This window comes from Lytechinus variegatus, chromosome 3 (assembly GCF_018143015.1).
Source record: "Lytechinus variegatus isolate NC3 chromosome 3, Lvar_3.0, whole genome shotgun sequence".
Lineage (NCBI taxonomy): Eukaryota > Metazoa > Echinodermata > Echinoidea > Temnopleuroida > Toxopneustidae > Lytechinus > Lytechinus variegatus.
Window position 1 is genome coordinate 39,851,366 of NC_054742.1, and position 21,007 is coordinate 39,872,372.

Here is a 21,007-nt window from a genome sequence, read left to right on the forward strand (position 1 = left end):
AAACCCCGTACCACCTGAGTGACCTTGTTATCAAGAACATGCAGGGATGGTTGCTAGACTAGACAGGTGAATGGATCTAGGAACTAATCCCCATGCCACCCTGAGGATTCCCCTCTCTACAGGTGTCCATTCCCACTCACACTGCTACGTGGGGACACCAGCATCAAAGACCTGATGAAAAATGAGGTTGACAAGTAACCAAAGTATGAATCATCCACCCTATCAAGTTCAGTAGGACTGCTGTCCGTTAAAGCCTGTCTAAAATTTGGTAAAGGTTTATCACGGAATTATTTTTTAGCATGGTTCTATTTTCTTTTTTTCTGCCATTCCACTCCTACAGAAGTGTGATGGCCATTATATCACCTTCCATTGACAGATTCATTAAAAAATTGTATTTTCCTGTATACCTACTTTCCTGTTGAAGGAATTTATTTGGGAAAATATTTTTTTCATTAATTTCCATGGTTCAGACATGAATATAGGACTTATAATTCCTTGGTTGAGAAATAGTTTTAACCCCCCCCCTAAAAAAAAGATGATAAGATATCCTTTGTTGTCTGGGAACCTGGTGTTTGAAATAAATTGACATTTTAATCATCGATTTGATTGGTAAATGTTGTAATATAAATCAGATCTTGTGTTTTATGGCATAAGTGCTCTCTCACTTTGTCTGACTGTGAATTCAAACTTTTGAAAATGAATAATCTTTAATGTGGCAGATGTGCCACTTGTTGAGGAATAGAGAGTTAATGCAGTTTAGAATCATGATCTTTCTTCAGTTGGTTGCTACATTCAGGACAATCCCTCACGGAAGTTGGAAAGAAATTCACAGTTACATCAAGATGTACTGACTTTATGATGGGGCAGTAGATTTCATATGGTACTTGGTAATGGCAGCTATGTAGATTGGGTCATTGCATTTGAAAATGATCAACTGAAAAATAACTTATGATAAAAGTGGCCAGACTGAATGAAGGATTACCAATATAACATCAAAATTTTTTGTTCAAATATTTTTTTTCATACTTTGCTTACATCATTGAAGGTCATTTAGTAAAAAAAAATGCTTTATTCACATGGAGATCCTTATTACAAATTTGAGTTACAATGAAGAGGTAAGGGATAAGAATTGGCACATCATTCATAGAAGGTCACCTTGTCAAACAACACCAAGTACTGACACAAATTGGAAAGCATTTATCTGGTCTGTGGTCATTGCACTCAAGTTTTCTAATGAACATAATGGTTTCAAATATTGCACTTATTTTGACAGCTTATTAAACCTACAGTGTAACTAAATACCTTTATTTTAAAATACTGAAAATTTAAACATCATGTCAAGGAACAATACACTTCAAAGTTAATCAAATCACCATGATTCAAGGTGAGACCATTCATGTTGTGGTGCCAGCCACTCCTGGGGAAAAGTAACATATACCCAAGTTCCTCATAAAAAAAATCACCTTTTTGATTGCCAGCAGAAGATGAGTAAGGGGGTCCCTTCCTCTGATCAAGTTTCGTGTCCATGGTAACCATATGATTCTTTTCTGTTCTCCCTTCTCAGGAGCAATGGTGCATATAAGAATGTTGACAGAAAGTGTTTTAGATTTATATTGAATTTGAGTGTTGGTCAGGCCTAATATTTGTATTTACGAATATATTTATTTTTGTACTAATGATGAAAGATGATATGATATTTGCTGTATGAGTTTGTGTGTTTTAAGATGTTTTGAGTGAGTGTTTAGTATTTGAAATGTAAGATTTTATTCTTTTGTTTTGTGGAAAATATTTACTGATTTTAACACTACATAGCACGACGGTCTTTTTTAATGAAAATGAACCAAATTTGAGTTAGTACATAATGTATATTTTCTTGAATATGAAAATAATGTTAGCAAAAGATGCTGTGTATGATACATTTTGAGCTGTAGATTGACCATAACCACTTCACAGGTGTACCCTAAAAAAAGTATAAGAAAGTTATGAATTCTGGTAAATTCTAGAAGAAAACTTGAAATCCACAGTCTCAACTTTCATTGGACCATAAATTTTCAATTTCATTGGCACCTAGGAGGTACAAATCACAAACCTGTTGTGGATGTTGTTTACAATCATAGTAAGTCCATGAAGTGAAGGTTATATAAGAATGATTCAGTCTTATTTTCCCTAGGGTACATTGAGTATGATGTCTGCATAGATAAGAGCAAGTATGAGGTGTTGAAATTTAGAGGATAAAGGATTAATTAGATCTGTCAGGAGCTAATTGTCAAAATAAACAGATGAAGAAATAAAGAATAGTAGGACAAATCTGAAGAGGTTTCAAGGTGATTAGCCCCTAGCCAATTTGAATAATGGGAATTCAGAATATCCAGATCGCCTATTGTTTTTAACTCTAGATTTATTTTCAATCCTAAAGATATAACTCAAAATTCTGAATGATTTAGATTCAAATTTTCAAATTATTAAGGATATCATTTATATGATATCCATGTTCAGCCGGTCTCTAACTACAGCTTATTTCAATATATTTTGAATATAAATGTATGAAATTTATAATAAGGACCAATAGGGCCATCTGCACCATCCCGAGTTTTCAAATTAGCGCGCTATTTCTGATTTGGCAAATTATCCCGATCTCGAGATTATTTGCAATGCAGACGCATTTATCGCGCTATTTTGTAGGATTAATCTCGAGATTGCAATCCCAAGTCAACTTGGGATTATTTGCAAAATAGCGCACTATTTCACGAATTATCGCGCTAATTCGTAGGTGCAGACGCTCTCGGGATTATTTATACACGGCAATGCATCGATGCCTCGCTCAAGAAGGAATCGCTATTCTTGCGATGGTGGAGATGGGGGTTCTTGAATCTTGAGATTAATCGCGAAGAGGGCCGATCGGGCTAAAATCTTGAGATTGGGCAAACTCGGGATGGTGCAGCACCGCCTATAAAGACTTTGGAAATTTAATAGCTAGCAAAACAGTGAAGTGACAGTGATGCAATAGCCCATAATAAGATATTACATTGACAATTTCTTCATTTCAGATTTTCCTGGATATTCTTTTATTCAGTTTAGGTTCATATGTTTTGTCAAACACCAAGTTGCAGGGAGATGAAATAAAAAAGAAATAAAATGAAATGATACCCTACATAATTTTTTGTGACTTAAAAACCATTCATTTTGGGGATAAAGAATAATTATACCATATTTCTGGTATTTACACAAAGATAAAGAAGAGAGGAAATTGGGGATTTACCATTTTTAACTACAAGTATGAATATCAAGTTGACTTATTTGCAAAAGGTTCCAGGTTTACAACTCCATTATTATACCTAATCCAATTCTATATGTTATTTTATTTTTCCTTTCAGATGATGAGCCTGTGAAAGCTCCAACTTCTTCATCTACACAGGATGGTCTCGCAGGCCAGGTCTATGGACTTCTTCAAAGCATACAAAACAGGTAGATTACAGATTCAATCCAAGATTATTTCCTTAATTCAAACTAATTCATTGTTGTCAGCATTTTAAAGTGTCAACTTTATGTCATTCATATGCCAGAGCTTTGCTGGTTTCCTTTTGGAATTACAGTTTTTGTGGAATATATTGATATTTAATCATGGAGTTATAAACATTCATTTCCAGATAGCGGAAATAATTATAGAAGTGTAAAATGCAAATTCCCCTTGATTGTTTGCTTCTGATTAGAGTCACCTTCCCAGAATTCAAGGACAGGTTTGTTGATTATTGTTGTGCTCTAACAAAAGCAGTGTGATATTGAAACTTCATGCAGAAAGAATGCATTCATTATGGAATATTTTCATGTTTCAATTGTCCATGTAAATCCATGATTATCACTTACCATGTTCATTAAAGTGTTCAAATCTAGAACTGAATTCATTGTGTCTTTGATTGGTTTGCACTCCAAATGTCCTTTGCAAGGTCTGAAGCTATTTGTAAATGTATACCTTTTTTGTTCTACAAGGTGTTGAAACTATTTAATAACAAGCAATTTTGTTTGCTAATGGGTAAATGCCTCTTGATCATGAAAGTTGATAGCATGCTTCTCCTTGTAGCATCCAGACCAATGAAAAATAAGCTGGAATGCAGGACAAACATAATTTGTGTGAGGAAATCAAAAGGCAATAATCTACCGTGATAAATCAACACTTGACTCCTGTGTGTTATGTGAACTTTGTTTGTATTGTGCAGGGTCCTGTTTTCACAGTGCAGACTTATAATTAATGTTTGATGTTGAAAGAGTTGGTTGAATTTGAAACAGAAAAAAAATAAACAAAAACAAAACAAATGCACATATCCTCCAAATACTACATGTAGCCTATGCCTTAGAAGTAGGTCTAAATTATGATACACCACTATAATTAATTGATTGGTGGTAGTAATTGATTGGATATTGATATACTGCTTTATATTATATTTCATATTCAGATATAGGCCTATATCCCATTTTCTCAATTTTGGGGTGCACAGTGTGTAAATCCTAAAACATTGTATTATATGAAGCTTGTTTGAGCCAAAATCCAGGGACCCCACTGCAGTTGCATCAAGCCAACAACAGACATATTTTTTCATGCCATAATAAAGTACATGTAAAAGTGCAGCTTTGAAAGGAGTCTTTCTGCTTGGTATGATTATGTGCTCTGCTGAGTTTAATTCAATCATTCAAGATTTAAAGCTAGTATGATCCCACAGTTTTTCTAGTCACTATACTTAAAGTCAGTCTGAATTCATTTTAAATCTTTTTTATTTATATAGGCCTATATCACTTTCTAAAACTTTTTAATATTTCTTAGGCTTACTTGAAGATATTTACTTCAAAAAAGTATTTATTGCATTTATAATGATGTTGAGCCATGCAAGGGCTATATGCTCCCCTGCTATCGTGAATAGAAAACAAGTTTGAAGTTACATTTTGCTACCATATTGACTTTTTCATGGCCATTTTTATTATTTAACTCTTATCAAAGAATTTCTCCTGACATTAATGTATACCTATTAGAGGTGGACTCTTTGTAGAATTGAAATAAATATCTGGTATTTCAAGTGTAAGGTGAAGGAAAAGTCAAGTCATTGTCAGACTCGGGAGGAGGTCTTTCCCATCAGCAACGCTTCACTTCCTGACAATTTCAAAGTTAAATTCTCATCTTTGTCATTTTTAATCTTTGCCAACCCCTCCTAACACTCAAAATATAATTGGGCTGTGATTAAGCCACTGTATTTCTCCCACCTCGTGACCACTCACTTGCTGGTTGACATTCCCTGTTGTTCCTGCATTTGTTGCTTTCTTCACTGAAACGCTCATTCAGTAGGGTCATTCTCATTTGCAAATATTACTAAATTTTTCAACTTAAAAAAGATTTCTTGAAGTCAGCATTCACATTCACTCAATACCAGTATAAATCAGCTTGCCAGGAAACTTTTGATCTTTTGCGTGTGTGCTACAGATGTGCTGAACTGTACCAACTTATGATAGACAAGAGGAAGTGTTGGATGTCATAATAAATATTCATGCAGTTAAAACTACTGAATTTACCAAGAAATGAAAAACAATGCTAGAGGACTTGTAAGTTAAGTCCCTTGCTTTATTTAATACGCTTTTTATGTCTCTATTGGAAGAAAATAAATATATCTTCTTTACAGCAATTTTTCACTGTCGGTGAGAATGGTCCCTTGTGTGGTGTCAACAAAAATGTTGAATTATGGCATTGCAATAACAAAGCATTTCTTTGTATAAAATATCAATATTTGGCTTTAGCACCTCAAAACCAATGCCAGGATAGGCCTATATATCGTTGGCGGTCTTCCAAACCGATGTATCAGTAAATTTTGGTCAAAAAAGTTGATTCAAGATTTTTTCATGAAATGAAAGTACAAGTCCTACTCTATTTATAACTAAATTTCTAGGCAGCAATTTATTCAATTTTCTGAGATCTGAGAGGATTTTCACCACGATGCCATACAAATCTTTAAAAAAATGCACAAATCCCATTAAAAAATGTGTGCTGTAACAGAGTGAGACAACGTTTTGACTGATCGCGATTTCAATGCACCCAGTCAGCCAAACCGTCATATAGGCACTAGGAACTGCATTGACTTTGCGCGAGAAAAGCGATACGAGGTTTTGACCAACCACGCGCATTGAAATCGCGGTCAAGGTTATTGTATTCCCTATGGCGTTTTTGTAAAGGGAAAATCTAAACCGCTCAAACCCAAATAACACGTACGTAGCTCTTTTGCGATATTTTCTGGGATGCTTGGTTTTGTGTAAAATAAATACACTAATGTCAGGCAACTGTCTTGGTCCTTCCAACCATGTTTTTTTCTAGCAATGAATACGTTGTAAGGCTGGGAAATTAAGTGTGAAAATTATAATTAACTTTGAAGTCGATTTTCTCTAAAATGGGTTTGCTCCATCCGTATGTGTGATAGGACACGGTTCGGATGACCGCCGACGATATGTTATTTAACAATTTGTCTGCCTTTGAATAGAAATCACAATGAATAAATTGAATATATTTTGGCTTCTTTGTGCATTTTATGAAGTCATTTATTTTGAGTTTTATTACAAGCTCACAGTGCATGTTCTCAACTTCACAAGTTCAGCCAAGCTATCAATTTTAGTACACCACTAATAATTTTGACACATTTTCAACACACCATTTAGATTAATTGGATAGCCATTTTAGATGTTATTTTGTTTTAATAGATTATTGTGATAGCCATTTTAGATATTATATTTTGTTGAATTATTTAATTTGATGTAACCTCTAAATTGTAGTAACATAAACAATATGAATAGTAAATGATTTTATATCTGAAAAAGAAACTGTTCCAACACACCTTGCCAAACCGTAGAAAATAAGCAAGTTTTTGGTAATTGATTACCAAACATCTGCTCCTGAAAACAGTCCATGACCATTGGCATCAAAACTCCACAAGTGTTCAATGAGTCTACACTAAGCAGTTTACGCCAGTGTAAAATTAATCATGCATGGTGTTATTTGTTATTTAAACTTTATTTGGTGTTATAATATACAAACCCCATAGTATATTTTGTACACTTGAGGTTGTAGTCCTCTCAGCACATTGACTGGTGTTGTTATTAACACTGTGTAGCTTTTAAAGTGTAGCGTTATCATCAGGGTTATGGTTAGGGTATAGCTTGTTATTGTATTTTGGTTAATCAGTATGTGATTGGTTAGTATCGGGTATGAGGTCAGTATCTATGTTTGTTTTGATAGCAATTGTCACTGTTTCAATCATGGAATCCATTAATCAGAAATTTAAACCTCTTACTTCGTTTATTTTTAGCCTCAAATGGAAAGAAAGAGATGCAGAGGATGCAACAGATTCCAGCCGACCGCATCATCGAGGGAAACGTTTCATCTCTTATGAGAGATACCTGGAGATGATGGTGGTTGCCGATCATAAGATGGTGGAACATCATGGAAGAGGAGTTCAACTCTATGTCTTGACATTGGTTGCAGTGGTATGTTCCACTTTTGTAGACATTATATTAATCAATGCACCTTTTGCATGATAGATCTTTATGAGCTCTTGTACATTTGAAAATCTATTGCAAACTTTTTGTACTTCTCCAATTATTTCATGCTGGCATGGACATTGTCCATACTGGCATGGACAACACAAAGATCATTGCAGTGTGACTTTGATCACATGAATTCCTTCAAATTATGACAAGTGCTAAATTGATCACGCTACAGCTTGTCAGTTTCAGTTTGTCACTTGTCAGTTTTGTCAGAGACTTAAGAATACCTTTTTTTATGATTGTGGAAATGTCACAAGAAAGTTTTGAATAATGACAGAATCATTAAACTGAAACTTTGTAATTCTCATTAATCAACTGCTAAGGTTAAAGGTATTGTTTAACATTGTGAGCAGCTGATTTAAAAAATTACAAGTACATGTATTAGAACTAATAAACCCTGAAAACAACCATTATTGAGAATGAAAAGCTAAAACTGCAATGCGAACCCCGATTTTGTAAATAGGCGTCTTATAGACACATAAATAGTACACATAAGTGTATGGGATGAAATTGAGATGGTGTTTCTGGTCACTTTATTTTTCAATTTTTGAACCACTAAATGATTATTTTCGAACACAATTTTTTCTGGGCTTCATTTTTGTAACATATCACAGACACAGGTGACAAGTGTGACCTTCTAGCTTAGATTTTTTTAAAGTCAAACCAATGTTAACCAATCACTTTAATGTTAAAAAATATGAATTTTTAGGAGTCATTTTAGGGTAATCAAGTATCAATGATAGCACCCAGCACAGGTGAATTGCAAAGAAACCATTAGTCTTTAAAATATTGTTTTATTTTATGTCACAAATTGATAAATTTGTGAATTATTCACACATTGAGTTGATTAATACATTTCCTTACACAATAGGGTAATTGTGTTGGTTGGTTGGTTACCATCTCCAAAGAGCGTGTCAACCAATAGTGAATGAAACATTCCTCAATTGACCTCTGTCAAGTCATTAAGCTATAAATTCTCACATTCTCATGTGAAATGCCTTCAATATTTCAATATTTTGAATGGCATATCATGCATGATATTTTACCTTCCTAAGGTAAGAACCACTTCACATAAACACTTGACCCCCTACCTTGCATCTTGAGGCTTCCCCCATCTTCCCTTGGTCTGGGACTGCATCTCTCGGGTCATCCAAGGCAAAATTCATCCAATGGGATGTCTTGTATACCTGGGCGATATTTTTGTTATTTCCCACCCCAAACCTGGCTTTAATTTTTGACACCATTCTTTTCCGTTTCTCCCCTTCAAAGCTCATGTCTGATGTGGCGAAAGGAATGTGGAGTGAGTTTAGAAAGAGATCAAACTTCATAATTTGTCTAACGATGTGTCAAGTGGGGTCATCGGTCTTGATTGAGATTGGTTTAGGTAGTGTTTTAGGGGAGGGTGAGAGGTACCAAGCAGACCTACATGTGGGAAATCAGATACCTGCTCTCTGAGGACACACTAAGTAGGACATCCCTCAAGCTTCCACATTGTAGTCTCTTCTTAGCTACTTGGTCTCTTCCACTGTCATTCACACGTGTGCAGCTCAATTTGAGATTGTATAGTCTTGATAAAAAAGCTTTTGAAAACTTGTTGAAGTGAGTAATAACTATTACAAATAAATATTTGCACCAGAAAGGAAAGAAACCTCAAAACAATGGTATTCCACAAGGTGACAAGGTTCTCACATTAACCTAAATTCAGGGCAATGAGTTTGTAAAATATGACAAGTATTTTATTATTCTTCTACGAGAAGAGAAACCCCCCCAAAGCCTGTTTTCCAGTCATTTTTTTTGTAGTTTGTTGTGATCCGCCACACATGTTGAATTGATGACCCAGAAATGAAAATCATTTTTAAGTGGTTCCATTCCCATGTACTCTGATTACAAACAAGTTTGCCTATTGAGGGTGTTCTCTGGTTCACCCACGGTGTCAGTAGACACTGTTTGGCCATGCAGCGTAAAATCAAAACAAAAAAACTTGGAAGTGTTACAAAAGTTGTACCTCACAGTACTGGACAGTGACAAAGTCATTTATCATATATCAACAAAGGTGGATAAATGAATGTCGACAATTTGAAAAAACAAAGTCTGGTGGTTAGATTTCAAATATGGAATCTGTAATTGCTGTTGTAAAGATTTCCCAAGCGACTTGTCCTGTCACTATACTCAGTCTTAAACATTTAAATGGGTTGAAACTTATTTTCAACTTTATATTGGTAAGCATTTTGTCAAAGTGTAATGTTAGAGCAATGTTTAATTTGAACCAGGATAATGGAATGTACAATATACATATATGTATAGTTTTAGTAGGATAGGATCCTTTGTTTTCACAAATTCTATTTTGAAAATTCCATTTTGAACATAATCGACGTGTTTCTACAGAGAATCGTTAAACAGATGCAATGCGGTTTATTGATAACCGTATCGCGCAAGTACGGTTTCTCATAACCACCTCTGTTAGGTGGTTATTGCCGTGTAAATCCATTTGTTTGCAACGCGGAATGTGAGTTAATCAGATTATTCCCTCTGTAGAAACAGGTTAGTTTAAGGGCGATATGGTTTTTTGAATCAATATTTAACGATTCTCTCCAGAAACACACCAAATGACTGCACCATCATCTTTCTAATTAAGGTACATCCTGCAAGTTACACATCTATGTCAAAATAAGGACCGTTATGGTGAAATCTTATGTCAAACAATATCCCAAGAGTATATTCTCCTGTATGATTTTTAGTCTGCACTGCAAGTCCATAGGACTTTTCATAAGTTAAGGTCTTAGCTGGTTTGATGAGGATGGACGTCTTGCAGAGTACGTTTCCTCGACTCGCACCATGTGGCTCCGTCATGCTATACCACCTGTTCCAGACCCACATGGTCAAAGCTAACACAGATCTTGACCTCTAGGATTAACCCCTGACCAGCAGGGTGACCCCCAATCCTTTGACTCCCTCTATTGTGCGTTCAGTAATGACGAATGATCGCAGCAAGAGAGAGGGGAAGAGGGCGAGAGTAAAAGAGAGAAGTGTTGGCCTATCGATACGGATTAATGAGCTAAAGTGACCACAAGTTAACCAGACCAATTTAATCCTAATTTGGGGCTATTCACGAAAATGCCTTTGCGGTGGGCGAGGGCAGTTCTTTCTGTACTCGAAAATTCCATATATCTGTCAAGAAATAAGCATTTATCATTGAACGAGTATATGGTTTTCATCCATGTGTTTTATTAATGATAATTCCAACTCCTGGTAATTATTGGTGAAGTCCCTGGGATACTCCAAATACTTAAAGACTTCTTTTTAATATATAGCCAATTTTTATAAAGCGCTTTTCCCAGAATGCCCAAAGCGCATTACAGCATATTATTACCCCGGTCATTGGATTCATTTCAATCAAGCATGAAACGTGCACAATTTCCACTCCCTGGGGAGCATTCTTTGCATTCGTCACAGCCACATTATGGCGCTGACAAAATCAAACATACAATATCTTTCGCATCCTACCAGGTACCCATTTAGCACCTGGGTCGAGAGTGGCAAAGTGTGGATTAACGCCTTGCCAAAGGACGCTAGACTGCAGTGGGATTCGAACACACGACCCTCTGTTTACAAGGCGAGAGTCAGAACCACTACACCACGGCTCTTCCACTTTTTTTTTATTTCGTCAATATCATTTTGCATTAGGCCTATATCATCAAAGGCCCTATAAATCACCATGATATCAAAGTTTGGTATCTCTTTGTAAAGGAATTATTCGAGATTAGATTGGCAGATATATGTTAGGTATATTGGAATTGCTGTTCACATTTTTGTTACAATGCATTATTCATTTTTGAATAAGTATTAACTTTTTATATACCGTTATACATATATATGTATATACTCACCGCTTTTTTTTCCTTCAGTGTTTTTGAGATGTAGATATATATCTTTAAACCCCAATAGCAACAGCTTAATGGCAGTTCACATTCATTATTCAATTTCAAAAGGAATTATATTGACTGATTTGTATTTATTATTATTAATATAACAATTATTTTTAAAGGTAATATTATCTAATCTCTGTTTAATGGATTTTTCTTATGACAGGTCAGCAGGATATTTCGTGATCCCAGTATAGGCAATGCCATCAATGTTACATTAGTGGAGCTCAGAATACTACAAAGTGTGAATGTAAGTTACCATGGTGACCATTAAAATGGATGATTGAAGCATTGTGTACATAATAATCCTCAATAACATGATGTAGATTTTAATCCGTCCAATTACAGTTTGATTGCAAGCTTTACAATGAAATTCAATTTGAGTTAGATTAATTTTCATTCACAAATGACTTAACGAAATGATATAGAAAACAGAGCGGTGAATGACTTTTGCCTGGGTGGTAAATGAAAGTTAATCGTTCACGGTCTTAATCATAAGGAGGCTTTTTTGTAAGAGACTGGCTGAGAATCTGTATCATGATTAGTTTTTTGATCACTTTTTAATGCTACTCATTGGTTATCATACATTGGAAAAACATGACTCACCTGCATTATTTTCTGCTTTTCAGAGAGAATTTGCCCAAGGTGCTTTAGATGAAATAATTACATTAAATCTGTTAGAATAAGATATGCCATTATCCTGAAAAATGAAATTATTTTAAGTTGAGATTTATATCGATCGCTACCTTAGGATCCTGTTTTTTTTTTTTTTTAGATTAGCCTTGATGCTCTAAGGTATAATGCCGCTGACATCAAATTGTAAAATGTAAAAAAATTCAGATCGCATGATTTAATCAGTGGATCCGCCTCTGCATGTCTCTCAAATTTGGTAACCCACATATCCCATTGGCAGTCCAAATAAAGTTCAAAACTTTGATGAGAGAGATAAAATTATGTTGTGGTGAGCTGACGGTTTCAGCTTCGGGCATGAATGAGATTATGTACTTATGGGATGCAGCGATATATCTGTCGCTTGAGTCATGATATTTCTTTAAAAATGTGAAGATGTATTTACAACACCTCATCCCGTTCCCACCTTGCTGGTCGGAAATTGAGAGGCATCCATTGATTGTCCAGGAAACTGATGTGGTATTTGGGCCATCACTCATAGAGGAAGGTATTAATAACTTGAGGAAAGACAGCAAAGTTGAGAAGAAAAACGATGAGTGTATCAGTGAAGTTCATGAACAGCCCCATCATTGAACATACTGATTGAAAGGAAAGAACAAAGAGATAATAGCATTAGGTCCCCCTCCTTGCAAGACTTTCAGGGATCACAAAGAGTACTTACAGTATCTTTTCATTGAGGAAGAATTTGGGGTCTATGATAAGAAAGGTTGGATATTAGTTATTCCTAATAAGTTTTATTGAAATCAGATCACATTTAGTCATCCTAGGCTACATCTTTCTGCCATTCAAACATCTGTGAGGAAACATTAATCCATTCAAATATTTAGGATGGTTACTTCATTTAGCAATATGATATTGAGGAAAGACTGAAGATATATCATATTATAAGGAATATAGATTCATCTTTGTGAATATGATGTAAATTAAGGTAATGGGATAGAAATGTAGATAGAGGGGTGAACTACACAGGATACCTTTTCTGAGCAATAGCTACTTGAAAAAGAAACTTTAAAGAAAAGAAACAACAACAACAAAAACAACAAGAACAATAAAGAACAATCAAATTATCTTCAAAGTTCCTATATGCAAGATTGTTCCCATCTTTTGGTGTATCATTCTTTATATCTGATGATCCTTCTGCAGGATGGACCACACATTTCCTCCAATGCTCCTGCGACCCTCAAGAACTTCTGCACCTGGCAACAGCAGCAGAACCAGGCAGAGGACAGTCATCCCCATCACTACGACACTGCCATCCTCCTCACCAGGTATGTCATACATTGTAATAGAACAGCTACCCTGTGAAGACAAAGTCCTTCTGGATAGGATTCTTGTATGAAAACAATCTTCTGGAGCATATCTCAACCAGAGGAGAGCCTCCTGAAAAATTGTTTGAGGAAAATTGGCCAGTCCCTGGATTTGTTGTAGGGGAGTTGTCCTCAAAACAGATACAGATCTTTATTAAGGCTTTGTTTTCATAAGAAATATAACCATTAGTGAATTATAGATAGAAGACATTGAAATTGACTCCTTTGAGACTGAATCTTTCATAAGATTATAGTTTATGATGATGTCTTCGAGTTCAATGCCTTGATGAATTCATCTGTTGTCATATGATTCTGTGATGTCTTTGTGATGTGAAGCAAATCATGAGAGCTATTTGCATAAATGTATTAATGACATGTTGTGCATTGTATAGGTATGATTGTAAGTATTTCCATATATGTTTGGTTATGATGTCATGAAATCAATGTTTACGTAAGTGTTAACCCATTGCCGACTGAATCAGAGTGGTCCCTGTACAAAGACTATACAGATGACACACTTGATAAAGTTCTGCATGTGTTCAAGAGTCCTCTAAGGATACCAATAGCTGGAAAGCCAAGAAGATAATTAGGACACTTGTGGAGTGGGCAGTCATAAAACACTTGAAGACACCAGATAGGAATGTGTGAATGATGACACTTTGAAATGAATGAAGGTGAAGGGTCAGGGCTATTGCCGCAGACACTGAAGAGCGATGAGTTATTTTGAATTGACTGTTGGTGAAAATTGATACAAGTTGTAAGTAAGAAGTCTAGGTGAGACTTGAATAAGGGGAATGTTTCCTCTATTGTGTGATGCTTGCCTATCTATGTATATCACATTAAAATCCCCAATATAATCATGAGAGAGTCAGAAATGAAAAAAATTACAGTGTCAAGTTCCACAATCATATTGTTATTCCGGAGAACTTTGTTTTCTTTAAATGCAATTAATAGGTAACAATTAACACAAAGCAGGACATAATACAATCCTAGAAAATTATGAAAATCAAATCTTGGTCAAAAGAGCACAACATTAGATTTTCAAGATTGTTTTAATGTAGAGAATCTTCTTGCCAGAATGTAAAGTGGTTGTTAAGTTCAAGATCTTTGAATGTTCAGAGGTCTGTAACATGCCATAGGATACATGCAATTTTCTTCTAAGCTCTTCGCGTCATACCCTCTTCTATAATGTCTTTGTGGATTGATGCCTGTTTAATCTTTGTCAAATACCGTGGCACCAAGGCATCTTGGATGCCAGACAGTATCCGTGATAGAGAGAACCGGTGCCGTGGCACAAAGTACTAATTGCATTATAACGTGCATACTTTATTCACCTGAAGATGAACTTGAAGATGAACGAGTCTGATTGAATTTCCCTGTGGCACCGACGTGACATTAGCGCGCCTGTCATCAAGGCTTACTCATGCATGCAGCGATCGTCTGCCTTGGTGTGTGACTATCCAGGAATGTGACAAAGGTGTTGCCGCCACCGTTGCGTCTTGGCCAGACCATCAGGTTGAGAAATGATAATGGATATTACTTGGAAAAACTGTTTGACTTTTTCCCTCTTACATCTAATGATGGACTTTTGAAACTGAACTTGATTACATCTGCACATTAATCTTCAAGTAACATCAGTCTTGCTGTCAGTGGGCTGGTGATCATTGAATTTTGTTAGACATGTAGGTCTTTGCGTCATCTGAACTTGCCTCAGAGAACATTAAACGTAACTTCCAGGTCTGGTAATGATCATAAAATGAATTAGAATATAATTCTAGCAAAATGAACATCAAGTCTTTGTATTTATAAATAATATGTCACCAAATGATTCAGGTAGAAAATGAGTACATTAGTTGCGAGAAATAAGCAAAATAACCTTTTCAATTGATCAGATTTACATAATTTTTATCCAAGCAATGTAAATACAAGTGCCGATGTGTGCTTACTACTTACCTTTATTGTTGATTTTCAGTGTACACTCTTTTAATTCAACTATTTCACAGCTTTGAATGACTTGTAAATATCTTTCTATTGGTATTGATTTGTCGTTTACATGTTATCAAAAGTCAGAAGAAATGCTAGTTGAAAATAATCAAGCTGTAGTGCTATTGTAAAGATTCAATATTTTTTTTTTACTGTGATTACTGTGTCATGCAGGAGATTTGGTAGCATTTTCAATGGTTGCTGTTTTACCCTCTTTGTACTGCATTTAACAAACTGTACCAGGTGTATTTGTCCAATTGTCTTGTGGTTTCTTAGTATTTTATGACATTTTTTGTCACAAAGAAGCTGCTGACCTGTTACAGGTTAACCAGCTAGGTGATAACTGGTTGATTAATTTGTAGGAGTAAATAGGTAATTAGCACCCACCATCAAGATTAATGAAGAAGGTACACAGTATAAGTATGGATAATGCGGCAATGGAAGGTGTGAATGATGACTCTGGTTTTGAATTCCAGGATATCATTACCTTCTTATTAAATCCATTGCTCATTACTGAGATGACTCACTCTATGATCCCTGGACCACAAATATTTGTTTATTTGAATTTTGAAGTAACAAAAATGCAGCTGGGAATATAGAGATGTTGATTTAAGAAAAGGAAATTTAGATTGTTGATTGGATTAATTAACTTGAATTGATTAATTTTATTCTCTTTATCTAATGCTATTCCACTGATTTCGCTATAAAGTGCAAAAGGTAAATGTATGAAATACTAGTTTTGATCTTTAGAATGCGTGGAGATTCTTTTCTTAATTTCATATTGATATTTTTCTTGAAGGCATCTTTCTGCAATAGTGTATTTTTATACCTTCAAACCCTCTAGTCCTTTAGTTCTGTTGACCTTTGACCTTTATTCCATCCTACATTTTGTCAACACAATGGAGATAAAATCTGTAAGCTCATTTTGGAAAGGGGAAACTTGAGTTTATTTTTTAACGAGGATGAATTTCTGTAATTGTTCAAAGTTTTGGAAACGACATACCTGGAATATAATCCAAACCATATTTTTCCAAATGAACCCCATTGCTCTTTCTCTCTCATGCCTGGGAGATATATTGGTTCTGTTTTTGCTGCAGAGATTGTTTATGTCCAATACATGTTGGCCTGCTGATGTTCTTGAGTAACCCTTTCCATTGGCTTTACTTGTTTCCATGGTAACTGCACATCTTCATACCACCAGTGAACCGATAAACAGGTTCATTTGGTGCCCTGACCGCTGTCCTACTTTTGATTTCTACACGTTGTCTTGGTGGTGAGGGCCTTTGAGCTGACGTTCGTTTGTCCATCCCTCTGGCCTGTCACGGTGATGTAGGACGAGGCTGCCTCGGAGGGAACATTCCTTCACATTAGGGCTGTAGGTAATATTGAACAATCCAATAGGGAAAATTCAAAAGGAATTTCTCTCTATTCAGTCCAATGCAAACAGGAAACTTATCCCAGTACAGCTCTTAATCGTCTCCAATGAATAAAGCCAAGTTTGTATTGTGCCTACTAAAGGGTGTGATTCAATACATCATTATCCCTAGCAAAGTACACAATCTTGTGATTGATAATTTTACTTGATTTTTCTGAAAATTATATTGAAAAAGACGAATGTATGCCTATCAGTCAATTATGTATCCCTCTGATACCTCTGAGTCTTTGGATAATTTCATTGTTGCAGTTCTAAAGATAATATTTATATCAATATAGAAAAGAACTGTCAGAATATTTTCTGAAGATTTATTGTGCTATTTGAAGAGATTCGTGAATGAATGGGTGAAGAGCAAGTGCCAATCTGTCTTGAGTGATTTTATTGGAATTCAACTTATTACACCAAGTTGATATTGATACCCTGGATAATCGTTTTTAGTTACCAGATATGTATCATTAATCAAGCGAAGAGATTGAGTAGTAGTAGAAAAGTGTGAGATATGTAGGCCTATGTATTTATAGACTGATTGATTCATCTTTCTATCTATCTATATATCTATCGATCTATCTATCTATATATCTATCTATCTATCTATCAGTATTGATAGAGAGACTGGAGAGATTGATGAGAAAGAGAGACATAGAGACAGGGAAATGAAAGAAATAATTATATTTGTGTTCAAAGTATGAATATTTCTTTAAAAATAGTGTGGGAAGAGCCCACCCAAGCAATGAGGCAGGCTCATTCAGCTAAATTGACTTTTAAGAAAAAAAGAAAATGATTTGTGAGTGAACAATTGTACAACATGATTTGCAAGGTTAGGTTGCTTCAATGCAGTTGTAATTCATAAAAATCTGATGTAAATTAGATAGGTTAGGGACTGCTTTGATTTGAAAAGGACATTGCAAATGTGTGTGTGATTATTTATGTGCTGCTTGTTTGCCTTTTGTTTTGAAAAAGTATATTCATACTTATACTACAACGCAGTATAGGGTCCTTTTCTCTCTCTTTAAACTATTCTGTCTCCTTCCCAAACCCCTAATTACCAAAGAAAATGAAGTGATTGAAAAAGCTCTCTATCTTGATGAGTGAGCTGACGTATTGAAGTTTTATGAGTAGGAGTTCAGTTTTGAATATTCATTGTTGTGGTAAAAACAGAATGGAGAAATCTCATAACATACATGTATGTAAGTAGATGTGGGTTCACAAACTGTGATATTGATATATGATAGGCCTACATGTAAATGGATAAGATTGTATATCAGGTATTTTATCCAAAATTGCTGCTTGTGTGTGTATATATAGGCCTACATATTTTGTAAGGGTGCAGAATGTGTACTTGTGTGTGGTCTCATCAATTGTCTACCATTTTGACTGTTGATTGATCAATTCAATAGTTGAAAGAAAGGGTGTTAAAGAATATTAAGTTGATGTCCATGAGTAGTGTTTGTAATGACCCTGAAACTTGTTTCAATTGTCTCAGCTCCCCCTTAGGATGTTTTTACCTCTTATGCACTACCAAACATCTTGCTCCAATCAAAAGAAACTATTTTACAGACCTTATATAGCACACATTTCAAAGAGTCTGTTTTTACCTATTTGATGTAAACACCCAGCTATCAAAATTACCACTTTGGGCATGTTACAGATTGTTTTTTCAAATATGGAGGAGAATCAAATATATTTGGAATGAAAACAGAACTTCAAACACATTCCTGCTTGTAATTGATGGAGGAATGGAAAAGAAGTCAGATATGATTGTTTTCTTTTGTACTGCTTTGTGTGAATTTGATTTGTATGAATGTTGATGTCTGGGAGAGCGTGTGTTCAGGAAATATTTACATCGGACCAGTGACAGACGGGCATTCTCAGCTCTGTTTGAATTTCGCACCAGGGTTTATTGCTGCCTATTGCTTAAACCATGGACCTATTATGCAGGGATATCTAAGAGAACGAGGTAAAACATGCTAAAGCTAAAAACATGAAGGCGCAAGGCCTAAACGTTATATTATTCAGGCCTGTGCTAGACAATGCTTGATAGTTTCAAAATATCTAGACTGCTACCCTCAAATTAAGCTGCACATACTGAGTTCGGCTCCATACAATTAACTTTAAGCACAGCAATACTGAGCTGTGAGACCGTGGTATAAGTTAAATATTAGTTTTTCTTGTGACCAGAACTCTATCCACCTTTCGGGCTCAACTGAATATATAATTTTTTTTGATTACCTTTTTCTAGTGGTAATATTATTTTTCTCAATTTAAAACACAAATAGATATACATGTATTTTGGGTTTTTTTTAGTCACATCAGCACCTTTGATTAAGCAACTAGATTTTGATGCTGTAGATATCCCTGGATCATATTGAATAATCTGAGGTACTATAAAATGCAAAGAAAATCTGACCCCTCGATTGTGTTTATTTAGAGAAATAGTATGAGTTTTTGGGCTGTGTAAATAAGCCTGGTTTTTCATTCAACAATCATTTTGCTAAGTTTGCTCTTTTTAGTCCATCTGAAACAGCACGCTATATAGAACCTGGTTTTCAATGTTACTTCTGACCTCTTATCAATCTGCGATTCAAACATTATGTTTCCTATTGTTGTTAGAAGAACATGATTCTAGTTAATGTACCTTGAGCGAATTTCCTGTAGTGTACCTATTGCATTGAACCACATATGTGTGTCTTTCTGTTGAGACACTCCTTTGACTATATATTGCTGTCAAAAAAAGACCAGTGTGTGTCCTAAGATAAGAACGCAGCGGGATGCTCTTCTGCATATTTAGTCCATTAAAATCAAGGAACTGTAGATTTATCTAGTTCCTAAAGCAATTGAAACTACATGAGTAAATGTAGACCTAGGAGCTACCTTGTAGCGCCAAGCATTGCAGGCAGCTGGCGATATAATATCCCAGCTTGGTGTCATTACATTCTAATTGTATCTGATCCACTATATTAAGTTGGCAACAGTAGCTAAAATTGAATGGAGAGTGGGTTTGTCTACTTTTCTCATCAGTACTAATGCTGGCGTAATTAGAAAAAGTTAAAAGGTGACTATAGGGAATGATCATCGAAACGTCTTGTTTGAAATACCTCAATCTGTTCTGTTAGTGCATTAATTCCAGTAGGTATTTCAGATCCTTGTAATACTATCTGCTTTACTACCCTGGTACCCATGGGTGATATTAGGGTAATACTCCATAGTACATGTAGTTATACCTCCTTGGTAAGACACAGATAATCTTCCTCTCCTGATGAAATAATAGATCTTGATGCGACCAACACAATATTTTTGGATCATTGCTTATATATGCTATTAGCCCATGTCATTATACTTGCTTGTCTTATCTAGTCTTGACATGATTACTTGCATCAGAATGAGATTACATCTTATTAAGGGAATCCTATAGATCATTCCACTTGATCAATTTTTCATTGTAATGACAGTTGTGCCTTCAAATTGTATGAAGCTCAATCCATACTAAGCAAGCATATATGTTGGATGATTGCTAAATGCAGGCCTATATGTTTGTTAACCATTTCTTATATTTATTTACTTTAATCCTGCTATGTCAGGCAACTGTATTGCCATTGGTCTCATTTGACAGCTAAGCTGTGTTGTTCTCCCATGTGATATTTATTTAGCTGTTTATCGTAGGTCTTTGCATTTTACCAACTTCCATTGACCCACTCCATATCTTCTGCCTGAGACTACTATAGACAGTAGAGACCTATGGTTTTTATAGAGCTCCATCCAATGGTCTTGCTTGACCAGCTTCAAATCATGAGGATGACAATGAAAGCAATGGAGCTTATTTCCTGTTAACTAGACGAGGCTAGAAAACATAATTCTTTGACATGGAAAGCTACATCTTGATTTTTTCCATTACAAACTGGTAAATAATATGGAAAATAAGGAGCAGCTTTAAAACAATATAAAATAGAAATAGGAGATACATGAAGAGGGTCTGCTACTGCATGAGAGATATTGTAAATAATGCTCCTTGTAGTGCAAAGAATTTTGTTAAAAAGTCACTTTCCCATGCCAGTGCTCCTGTACATCAAGACAGACATAGATTTATGGGGGTTAAGACT

General features: G+C 35.3%; 1 protein-coding gene across 1 annotated transcript in view; it reads left to right on the top strand.

The window, feature by feature from the left end:
* The first annotated feature begins 3,311 nt into the window (after positions 1–3,311).
* Positions 3,312–21,007, top strand: part of LOC121410999 (A disintegrin and metalloproteinase with thrombospondin motifs 9-like) — a 136,737-nt gene continuing 119,041 nt past the window's right edge. The window contains exons 1-4 of the mRNA XM_041603454.1: positions 3,312–3,465; positions 7,335–7,512; positions 11,662–11,745; positions 13,329–13,453. Coding sequence (XP_041459388.1) covers positions 7,432–7,512; positions 11,662–11,745; positions 13,329–13,453 — 290 coding nt within the window. The 5' untranslated portion in view covers positions 3,312–3,465; positions 7,335–7,431. The remainder of the gene's footprint in view (positions 3,466–7,334; positions 7,513–11,661; positions 11,746–13,328; positions 13,454–21,007) is intronic.